General features: G+C 41.8%; 2 protein-coding genes across 3 annotated transcripts; both read left to right on the plus strand.

Annotated features, from left to right (window-relative positions):
* Window positions 1-99: 99 nt before the first annotated feature.
* On the plus strand, window positions 100-2,492 carry acd (ACD shelterin complex subunit and telomerase recruitment factor). 2 transcript variants are annotated; one of them, XM_086028671.1, is made up of 2 exons: window positions 100-241; window positions 633-2,492. In XM_086028671.1, the coding sequence occupies exon 2, from the start codon at window positions 699-701 to the stop codon at window positions 2,316-2,318; it is 1,620 nt and encodes a 539-aa protein (XP_085884797.1). In that variant the 5' UTR covers window positions 100-241; window positions 633-698; the 3' UTR covers window positions 2,319-2,492. The 2 variants fall into 2 exon arrangements, with proteins under 2 accessions (XP_085884797.1, XP_085884796.1); XM_086028670.1 differs by lacking the exon at window positions 100-241 and adding an exon at window positions 352-410.
* Window positions 2,493-10,078: 7,586 nt separating this feature from the next.
* On the plus strand, window positions 10,079-11,367 carry foxl1 (forkhead box L1). The gene has a single exon (XM_086028687.1). The coding sequence runs from the start codon at window positions 10,144-10,146 to the stop codon at window positions 11,107-11,109; it is 966 nt and encodes a 321-aa protein (XP_085884813.1). The 5' UTR covers window positions 10,079-10,143; the 3' UTR covers window positions 11,110-11,367.
* Window positions 11,368-11,884: the final 517 nt, after the last annotated feature.

Genomic DNA, 11,884 nt, shown 5'->3' on the forward strand with positions numbered 1-11,884 from the left:
TAAAATAGGACAGTATACGTGATTTGAAAATATTGTTGGACACGGAGTTTTCGCTGTACCTGAACACACCATCAGCCTGGCGGAAATACGTAGCTATGTAGCGTTCAAATACGCTGCTCATATTTTTATTTAGCTTTTACTTTGTATTCTAAATTTGTGCTTTTGGGACATATAAAATGATTGCCGTAGTCAAATACAATTTAATTGATCTGCGAAGAAGATGACACGGTTCCCGAAAGAGGTAGTGTGTTTTTAATTCCAAAGCGTGCATGCAAAGGACGACAAAAGACAAAGTGGAACGGAGCCATATAGCTAGCGTCACATGATCGTGACCGATATTTCCGGTTTGTGTACGCTTACAAGCTCACAAAATCTGCAGCATCTTGTGGAATTCGCAAAAGTAAACAAAAGTAATGCAACCTAAATATTATAATTTCTCTCTATTACAATAAATTCAGGAGCGATGGTTAGGTCAAACAGCTTATTAATTTGCCTCATATATGATCGCAATCCAACTATTTTATTTCATGTGAAACGATAGTAAGACATTATTACATGTCCATGTACTGTATAGTCATAGAGTGTGTTAATTGCTAGGCTAATGGTAAGCGTTATTGTTTTTGTTCCCGTAGGTAGGAACTTCTGAATGTCTTCAACTAATTGCCTAACTGAACAGCAGAAGAAAAAAAAACTGAAACATGCCGCGCTTTAATCGGGGCGCACTTTCTCCGTGGATCGAGAGTCTCATCCAGAGTTATGGCAGTGAGGAAGGGGGCAAATGTCGGCTACTGAAGGCTCTTGTTATCGGTGTGGGTCAGATGTCTCAGTCTCAGGCCCGGAACACGGAAGGCGACACAAGTCTGATCTTTCTATCTGATGGCGTAGTGCACATCCCCACCACTATCGCCTCATCTGCTTGGGAGCGTCTTCAGGAGCTGGAAGAACGGGAATCTTTCAGTAGTCTGCTCAATACCACCGTTTACATCAGAGACTACCGACTGCAGTTTCACATGGCCACGGAACCGACCAGATGCAAGTTCTTCTTGTCAGTTGGAACAATTCGAACAATTGCAGTTGTCCCATACAAAGACAACAGCCATTGCTGTAGCATTTTGCCCTCTGTCCAGCAGAAACTCTATAAGACATGGAGGACGCGTTTGGTCCAGGAAACCCAGGGCTCTCAGACAAACCAAAATGACTTTAATCTGTCTGATCTGATGAGGGAGTGGCAAAATGACAGTTTGCAAACCGTGCTCGTGGATGTGCGGGAGAAACTGATGATGGTAAGGAGCGCAAATATGCAGCTTTCCACATCGGCTGGCCTACCATCAGTGACTCAACCGGCCATGTTTACTCCCACCAGTTGGGACATTGAACGGGTTCAAGATTACGCCACGGGATGTTTCAGTATTCCGATCCAGTGTCTCCTCATCCCAGAAGGACATGAAGGACAAAAAGAAAATGCAGATACATTGACAACAGATGGGGATGTGCTGTTGAATTTGTGTCTTTCAGAGAGCACCCACTCATCTGATAATCCTGTGGACTGGCAAACAGAAAATCTTATGGAGGGAGGGGCCGAAGTCCGAAACTGTGGAGACGACATCGCCCATCATGACAACCTATGTGTAGAGTTGATTAATAAGGACATCACACCATTGGAGAAACCATGGGAAATGTTTCCTCCACCTAATGGCTTTTCTTTCTCGGGTATGTCCCAGGAAACCATTCCAATACAGTCCATGCAATTCCACCCACAAAACTGTCAGGTGAACATAACCAGTACCCAACTTCCCATAAGGAGTACACAAGCTGAGGATTTACAACACAGCAAAGTGGACCATGGCTCCTTACCACCGTATCAAAAACCGCCACTCACATCTGTCATTAGTAACACAGAAACACCAAATAGTCATACTGCTCCCGAAGAAAAACAGACCATGATTGGGAATGTGGATGTGCAACAAGAGACTGTTGGGAGACAACACAGAAAGTCAAAGAGAAAACGGGATCAGCAGTTTGTGCAAGACGTGCAAACGACCGTTGCGGTGGAGGAAGATGAGGCTCAGATAAGCCCCCCATCGTGGCTGTTTGACGCTGTGATGGCTTCGGGCACTGTTGAAGGCAGCATTCACGTTCAAACTTTGGGTGCTGAAAAAAGAAAAACTCTTACTGTTCACGCTGATGGAGAGCCGTTCTCATACACTTACACGGTGTCTGGGCAGAATCTTCAGGATTTTAGCAAGTTTCAAGTCGCAAAATCTCTGCTGCCCTGGGCCGTCAAGTATCTTGTTCCAAAACAGACAACGCATCTGTAACTTCTCCAACTGGACTGGACCCTCATTGATTTAAATGCCACTATCTTATTCCTGATTGCTATTTTCATTCCGAATCAGGTTCTTAAGAAAGCTAAATATTATAATTAAGAATTTTTGTGTGTTAACTTTCCATCCTGCATAGTTTCTAATAAAATTGTTGTTTTTAACAGTTAATATTGAGACAAACAGTTCAAATGGTTTTCTGCAACATTGCTTAATTAGACAAAAACAATATGTTTAAAACATGCCCACACTTTTAACTTGCTCAGTTGGAAGCTTGTAAACTCTTAAAGTGGAAGTCAACCCAAACATATTTTTTCAAGAATATGTTCTATGCAGGCCCACTAGTTGAAACAAGGCAATGTGATTAATATGAAATATCAATTAAGCAGCAAAATCCACCCATTTTTAGCCATCTCAGGGGGCGGCCATTTTGTCACTTCCGTCCACTGAAAATGACATCACAGTTGCGCAGGGCTCAGATAACGACCAATCATGGCTCACCTGTTTTCTGAAGCTGAGCTATGATTGGTCGTTATCTGAGTACTGAGGATGATGTGTGACGTCATTTTCAGTCGACAGAAGTGACAAAAAGGCCGCCCGATGGCTAAAAATGGGTGGATTTTGTTGCTTAACTCATATTCCACAAACACAATATTAATCAGAAAGCTGTGTTTCACCTAGTGTGCCTGCGTAGAACATATTCTTAAAAAAAATATGTTTGGGTTGACTTCCGCTTTAAGGCTGAATACTGCACACCAAGGCCGCACGTGGTCAACTGGTTATCTGGCATGTCCGCCTCGCTCTGGCTTCCCTGTGTGGAGTTTGCATGTTTCTCTTGGTCCAGCTTGCTACATTACCACATCATCATCATCACATGACCAAACCCAGAAAACAGGTGAGCCGTGATTGGTCGTTACCTGACCACTTGGCATTTAGCATATTTTCAGTCAAAAGAAGTGGCAAAATGACCGCCCCCTTCAGATGGATAAAAAGGGAGGATTTTTCTGCTTAACTCATAGTCCATAAAGGCAATATTAATTAATCTTTAATTAATTAATCTAAAGAATGCTGTCTTAGACTAGTGAGGGTGCATAGAACATCCATCCATCCATTATCCGATCCGCTTATCCTCACAAGGGTCGCGGGCGTGCTGGAGCCTATCCCAGCTGTCTTCGGGCAGTAAGCGGGGTACACCCTGAACTGATTGCCAGCCAATCGCAGGGCACACAGGGACAAACAAACATTCACACTCGCAATCACACCTACGGGCAAATTAGAGTGACCAATTAACTTACCATGCATGTTTTTGGAATGTGGGAGAAAACCGGAGTTCCCGGAGAAAACCCACGCAGGCACGGGGAGAACATGCAAACTCCACACAGGAAGGCCGGGGCCGGAATCGAACCCATGACCTCTGCACTGTGAGGCGGACGTGCTAAACAGTCGTCCACCGTGCCGCCCTGCATAGAACATATTACTGTAAAAATATTTTGACGTGACTTGTGTTTTAAAGTTGTAATATGCTGAATACTACTTTTTTTTTTTTTTTTTTTTTTTTTTTTTTTAGCGTTTGGCCATGTTAAAATGCTTTTTCCTCAGTAAAAACACCCCGTAAGTGACCCACAAAGCAGCACAAACGTAACGTTTGTGCCCAAATTCACAGGCAGGGTTCTCTGAAGGCCGCATTTTCAGCTGCATGATATCACTTTCGAAGCGACTCGTGGTTTCCTAATTCACATTAAGCGTGTCCAAATTCACCACAGTTTATGCGGTCCACTGAAGCTACATGAGGAGAAGCCTTTGAAAGGCTCCAAAGGACCCAGCCTGCGAATTGTCGCTCTAGAAACCACGTGCTGTCGATTCGTGCCAGAAGTGACGTCATGCGGCCAAAATGCGGCCTTTGGACGACACAGCATGTGAATTTGGACACAGCCGTATACAGGATCAAAACAGAAAAGGTAATTTACATAATGACGTTTTTTACATGCTCGAATGTGTTGTAACACTAAATAATAGGAAACGATGTAGGTCAATCTGGGTCAACTTTGTTCAAAAACATTCACACGTGGATAAAATTGCTGGTACCCCTCTGATAATGAAAGGAAAACCCACAATGGTCACAGAAATGACCTGAACCTGGCAAAAGTAATAGTACAAATTTCATGAAAATTAGCCAATGAAAACCAGACATAGCTTTTGAGTTGTGGTTTAACAGAATTATTTAAATAAACAAATAAAAACTCATGAAACAGGCCTGGACAAAAATGATGCTTCATATTTTGTTGAACTTCACAAACTTTTGAAGCAATCATTGGTCTCCCATGAAGTCCACTTTGGCTCAAACAACAGACCACTCTTTTCTTTGCTTCCACTTGTCCAGGTTTAATGTGATACATATCATGTCACCGAACAGCACAGTGATTACTTGTCACCCTTTAAATAGGCCGCCTGATTGATTAGTTGATTACATGTGTGATGCCAATTAGAGGAATCACCTTAGTTGAACATGTCCCTATGGTCAGATTATTCTTAATCATTTCAAGGGTTAGCATGATTTTTTTTCCATACCTGTTTTAGTTTGTTTTTTCCAAATACCGGTAATTCGGTTCAACCACGATTCAAAAGCAATCTTTGATTTTTATTGGTTAAGCAATCTTTGATTTTTTTTGGTTAATTTTAATTTTTTTTTCATGTATTTATATTTTTGTCAGTTTGTCAGGTTTCAAGTTATTTCTGTGACCAATGTGGATTTTTATTTTCATTTACAGATGGGGTACCGTGATTTCATTGAAGTGAATTATTATGTTTCTGTTGTTTAACAAAATTGTTTTGCTATAAAGTGTTTTTTCTTGTTTGTTTGTTTTTTTAATTAAACGTGTAAAATTAGTAAACAGAAATGAATTGAACTAAAAAACAGAAACGTAGCATGGTGGAACATCAGGAATTATTCTTCAACATGTCCAGCAGATGTCGTCTGCGTTCCGATTACTGTACTTCAGATTAGAACGTTAACGCATGAAGCATGGACGGAAGTCACTGCAGAAAGATAACAACAAGCAGCCTGCCTGGCGATCTGTAGACCCGTTGATATGGATTAGAAGTGTTCTTCTGTTCATATTCGTATCGGCGTTGTCTTTATCCTTGAGCCCATCTCAGTGACGTTAGGCCACACACACGGTAGATTTAGGACTGGTTAGCAGCCCTTTGCAGGCACATATAGACTAAGATTCAGATTCAGAAAACTTTTATTTATATTATATATTATGGAAATCCGCACGAGAGGCAGGGTAGACATTACAGGGTCGTTTCCAGACCCCTGGTGGTGCCACTAAAAAAAGACCATGGAGGACAAAAAAAAAAACAGGAACAAAAACGAAGATGTCTGAAATCTTGTTGGTGCTGCTGAATTTGCTGCCCATCGGGGAGATTCCTGAATCCTGACATGCCATTTTACAATCAATCCATTTGATATGGAACAATATCACCCATCTCTCATTGGCATTGCATACTTTGAGCCACCAGCTAGCAACAGCTAGTGAGCCCATACATGGAGGATATTTTTAAACATCTAAAGTTGTGCTTTAGCATTGTTTCGTCATTGATATGTGCCATTGTCAGCTGTGTCTTTATTTATCATCATGGCACATCTATGGAATATTTTGAGATTATAATGAACCACTACATCACACTGCATCCCATGTTTGGACCATGTATTATTTTATTACTGAATATTGTTAGTGTTGAAAATGCTTCAGCCCTTTCAAAATTGACTCCATTGAAAGACACAACAAACAATTTAGTCATAGCTGCAATAAATCATTAAAACATCAGTTCCTAATAGTTTCTGCACTATGCAGGGTGTGAGGGTTACGTCATTCTGCATGCTACGTCTTGTGTACGTGCATGTTAGTTTTATTTCCTATGCTACAGTGAATTATTGTCTGCCGAGACACAAACAGAGAAAAGACTGAGTTTAGAGGTTTATTCGCTGAAATCTCCCAACCGCTAATGTAAGCAGGAGCCAGCTGCTAGCACTTGTAAAGTTGTTATAATACTCCTTCGACCTATAAACAGGAAAATACACATTGTAAGGCTTTATACACACATCTATGAAAAAAATGCATTTTTCATTTTGTCCTTGTAAGGCAACTGAGCCCTTAGTGCCTGACCGTTGCCCATTAATGAGAATTATTAACATCACAATTCATTTTGTCCACCTTTGGTAAAAGCATAGTGAATATGCAGAGGATGTCTATTACTCATTGCGATGTTACTGTATCATTTTTTCGTAATTCTATTCTGTATTTCTCCAGTCATTTGTTATGTTAACTTTGCCAACACTGTAAAATGCAATGCAATTAGAGTAAAGTCAAAGGCATAAAAAGTACTGTAGCTGCACACGTTTACCACTACTCCCGCATGATTCCCCTACTTTCCCATCATTATATTCAATTGTAACCTTTTTGGGTTTACCTTTTTTCACTGGTAGACCGTGTGAAATAAAAATGTCATCAACAATAAACATTATCAATAACATCAATAAAAAATGTCATCAGAGCTGGGCATTCCGTCTATGTGACAGACTGGTCCGTCTATCCGTCAAAGACGGACGCCCGTTTTGCTAATGAATGACGGGAACAATTTTGTAATAGACGGACTAAATATAGTAAGCAACCCATGTATTTAATCCGTATTTCGTATGTAGTTCGTCTTTAACCTATTTTTCGTGGCGAGGCTTCAATGACCCTAGTGAGCGCGGCGAGGAACAATAGTGAGTTGTTGTTGCTTGTGGGACAGATTTGAGTGAGGGACCCAGCAGTGAACAGGCCTCCATGGTGCAGTTAGTCACTCTTTCTGTTCAAATATTGGCGGGGCGGGGGTACTATTGAAGTTTGCAGTTGGAATCGCTGACGGAAGCCCGATTAAAATCAGAGGCGGACCGGCCTATAGGCAGGTACTATTCCCCCCCCACCCCCCCCACCCCCGAACAAAAGGCGAATGACGGACGACAGAAGGGTACCCACGCTGCAGATTGATGACAAATAACAGATGCTCAATTTTTAGTAAAATGGCCAGCTCTGAATGTCATGTTAACTAACGTCATGTCCACCAAATCCACTTCATAATTTTATTTTATTTATTTCTAAAAATTGTATTTACTAACTATTTAATTCAGTCACGTTGTAGTGGCTCACTTACCAGATCAAGTTGGGGTCTCACAGGGGTTTGGACCAGTCAATCACAGGTTTGACAGATGACAATTCCCAAATAAATATACAGAAAATTTAAAGTGGCTAATTAAGCTGTGTGTTTGTGGTTTGTAGGTTAAAACCAGAGCAGCCAGGAGAAAAATAAATGTAGTCAAAGCAAAAAGGAACATGAAAGGTCTACTCAGAAAAGCGCAGCTGAACAGCAGATTCACACCCAGAGGCAACAGCAGTAACCATCACGCTCTGTAGATTGCTGGACAAAATTGAATTTGCCATTGTTCTTAAAGAAGAAGTCTACCCAAAAATTGTCTTTACAATAATATGTTCTTATAATATAACTTGATACCAATACCAATCACGACTCAGCTTTAGAAAACAGGTGAGCTGTGATTAGTTGTTACCTGAGCCCTGAGCAACTGTGCTGTCATTTTCAGTTGACAAGTGACAAAATGGCCACCTCCTGAGATGGATAAAAATGGGTGGATTTTACTTCTTACCTCGTATTCCACAAGCACAATTGTCAAAGGTGGGCATTCTGTCTGACCGATGGAGACGCGCGTTTGCTGGTGTTAGGCGATAGACAGGAAACTTAAAAAAAAGACGGACTCAGCACAGACGGAATTGGATTTTCGTCCGTTTGTCACAGATTTTTCATCTGTTGGAACTCTTTTTTTCCCCGGATTGATGATTGACGGGCTGGCAGACCTTTGATGTTTACTGACGGAAGAACGGTTAAAATAACATGACGGACTGACCGACAGACGATTACAGTTTGATTCCGCTTGAAAAAATGGCGGATGACGAATGATGGATTTACTTAATAAAAGTAAGTAAACTTAATAAAATGCCCACCTCTGGCAATTGTGATAAAGGCCTTGTACAGTGGAGGCGCACACAACAAAAAGTAATGTAAAGAAAATGTTTTGGTTGACTTTAACTTGTGTTTGTTCCAAATGACTAGTGACATGAAATAGTGAAAGGGGGCTCAGATTGTAATACTTCACAGCACACAAGCAGAGGACTGGCTCAAAGGAGATATTCGTTATTTGAAACAAAAAGAGCACAAAATCAAATTTGCACATTTTTTTCAACTGTTATTGTGCTGAATGAATGACTTGCAACAACGTGTCATGTTTTTTGGTCATTAATTAGCAACTGACTGGGTGTTCGAAAAGTGCTCCGCATGCCTCACAATGAGTCAGTAATACTGATAACTTATAAAATTGAACAGTTATCAGTGAATCTAAATCATTTTATTAACAACCACATTATTGTAATATATCATAATTATCAGAGATGGGCACTTTACCCCATTTTGCCATCCGTATTTATAAAAATAATCGTCCTCTGTCCCAGTATCAAATATGTGAGCTGATCTATTTGTCAATGTTGAAAAATGAGTTGAGCATCTCGGTTAGGGTTGGGGAAGGGGGCCTATATATTTGATGGCTCGCCCTGGGGCCTTCTAGTAGGTAAAGGCGACCATGGGTGTCACATAGAGAGGGAATGTGGATGTTTCTGCATGATCATGCTTCAGACAGTTAAGCTTGAACCCGGCTCATGGCTTTAGCTATCATGTCACGGAGATTGGAAACATTTGGTGGTAGTGGGCTGTTAAGTGCAGAATGGCTTGTTCACAGACATATCTTCAAAAATAGGCAGATGTATTTGGTTGTCTAATATTTAATTGAATGGGTATAGGCACTTAAGAGAGGCTCCAGTTTTCTTACCGGGGCTAAAAGGGGGGCTTGACAGGTACATGTGGGGGCTGAGAAAATCCTTTGTAAAGACATTTTAGAGTACACTATCAAATAAAATGGGGTCTTAACTGGGGGATATGCAGATTTCTGACGGCCTAGACTGCCTAGTCCCCGTGTAGTGCTATCCTATACCAGAGATACTTGAATTGAGAGGCAATCTGCTAAAGCTGTCTAACTTCGTCAAAGTTAGTAACATTCGTTTGGCATTTTTTGCCTTCCACGTCACCAGAACAAATCATGACATTTGCAAATGTACAGATTTTTTTTCCTCAATAGAGAGATAGATAGATGGATATTGATAGAGTATGTGCAATGTTTTTAGTTATATTTTCGCCCTTTAAACAAATGTTCATGTGAGAAAACCCCAGTAAGTCCTAGCAATTGAGTGTGCGGTGTTTGCTTGTTCTTTCTGTGTGAGCAAGTCTCAGCGTCAGGGGTGGACGTGGCCTTTCAAACAGCACATCAGTGCGTTTATGTATTGGGTGGCCGGAAATTTTTCCAAATAAACACAGCTTGATTCAACTTGGGTGGGCAGACTTATCAAGCGGCTAATTCTATAAACAGATGAGGGAATAAAGCGGAACCTGATTGGTCGCGCATGGAGTCGAGTGGGGAACATGGGGGGCGTTCGGCACAATGACATTTTAATTAATGTGGGTGGGCTGAAACAGCACCGACGGTTTAAGGTGGACAATTTATTTCCCGGCACAAAATCAACATAAACAAAGCAAAAGTACAGCAGTGAGGAACATTTACTTAGTGGAGCACATAAAGTGAGGGAGTCAGAGAGAAGAGAGAAGAGAGAAGAGCTTGTCCTCCAGCGCTCATTCCAGAGTGCTCGATCCCTGCGTCATGACGCTCTACCGCGGATGTGTGGCGACATTCGGCGTGCCATCCTCCGCTCTGAACTTCTCCGGACCTCCGCTCATCTACTTGTACGGAGGGGAAAGTGGTGGCTTGGCGCCTGCCACTTTGAGCCTCGTGTCGGGTCGCCAGGACCCCCCGCAGAAGCCCCCTTACAGTTACATCGCGCTCATCGCCATGGCCATCAAGAGCACGCCGGAGCAGCGCGCCACGCTGAGCGGCATCTACCAGTTCATCATGGACCGCTTCCCCTTTTACCACGATAACAAGCAAGGCTGGCAGAACTCCATCCGCCACAACCTCTCACTGAACGACTGCTTCATCAAGGTGCCGAGGGAGAAGGGCCGACCCGGCAAAGGCAGCTACTGGACGCTGGACACAAAGTGCACGAACATGTTTGAGAATGGCAACTACCGGCGGAGGAAGAGGAAGCTCAAGTGTCAACAGGAGCGCGCCAAAGGTTCATTATCAGCCTCCATGAAGGACCATCCCAGCTCATCTTCCTTGGTGGTGGAAATGACGCTGAGGCAGGATGCGCAGAGAATGGAGACGCAACCGGTCTCGAAATCAGTGCAACAGCAACACGGACACGGACAGAAAGTGTGTCACGCCGTGAAGCCCACCAAGAGGAAGCAAGGCCAGAGGCACATTTCACCGCGAGCGCATGACGCAACTAGACTCAGCTCGCAAATTGCGAGGGACAACTCCACTTCGCTTCTTGCTCACGCGGGTCCAAAAGCAGGTGTTCCGAGCAGGGACAAATGCACAGCTTTCAGCATTGAGAACATCCTCGCAAAAACAGAAGGCAACTTGAGCCCGCAGCGTCAAAGTACTGGTGGTGGACCAAGCGTGTTTTCGGACACTCGAGAGCATCACTTATACCAAATGGGATTTCCGTTTTGCTCTTACTTGTCACTCTCTTGTCCAGATAAAATTCTGCATTACAAATCTTAATAATGACTCACAGATTTCCATTCTTATTCATTCAAACTGTGTTTCCACAACTTTTATTTGGGGTAAGGCACATATATTTTTTTTAATTACAATAAAAAATCTCAAGGTAAACCACCAAACAAAAATGTCACAAAAAGTGGGAATAAAATGATTTATTATATAGTACATTCTGGCATCTAGTGGAGGAGCATTTAATTTGTTCTGTATGTCACTATATGTCACTGGCATAAATAAATTGAACAAAGTTGCATTATTAAATCTTTTTTTGATCAATGAAGAGAAATTGAATAATTTCCCACGGTGCACCTGATGATCTTTCATTGCATGCTGCCACAGACACTAGCTGGGAAATCACTGCATTGTAGTGTACATTATATGCAGATGCACATAGCTAATTATTTGAAACTGCATACATTCTTCTATATCACTCAGTTAAATGTTTATAGACTCGCGTATATAGATTCCTCTTAAATAAGATAACATGTTATAAAGAATAAGGTACTGTACATAGCTAATTCAAACATTTTGTGTATAGCCTTTTGTAAGATTAATCCAGCATGCATGATCTTGTATTTCCATCTGATGTGAATTTTGTGTATAAAATAAAAAAAGTTTAGTTTGGTAAAAAATGAACTTTTGTTTGAGTGGACCATTTTCAAAATGACAGACAAAAAGTATAAATGCAGGAGTGAGAGAGCTGATCAAGGGCTTGCACTGCGGGCCAAAACTCCAAAACTTCCCTAGCCCCTGGAAATTACAACTAACATTATGAATT

Source organism: Filicampus tigris, chromosome 4 (assembly GCF_054856515.1).
Source record: "Filicampus tigris isolate MCC_2025a chromosome 4, RoL_Ftig_1.0, whole genome shotgun sequence".
In the NCBI taxonomy this organism is placed as follows: Eukaryota; Metazoa; Chordata; class Actinopteri; order Syngnathiformes; family Syngnathidae; genus Filicampus; species Filicampus tigris.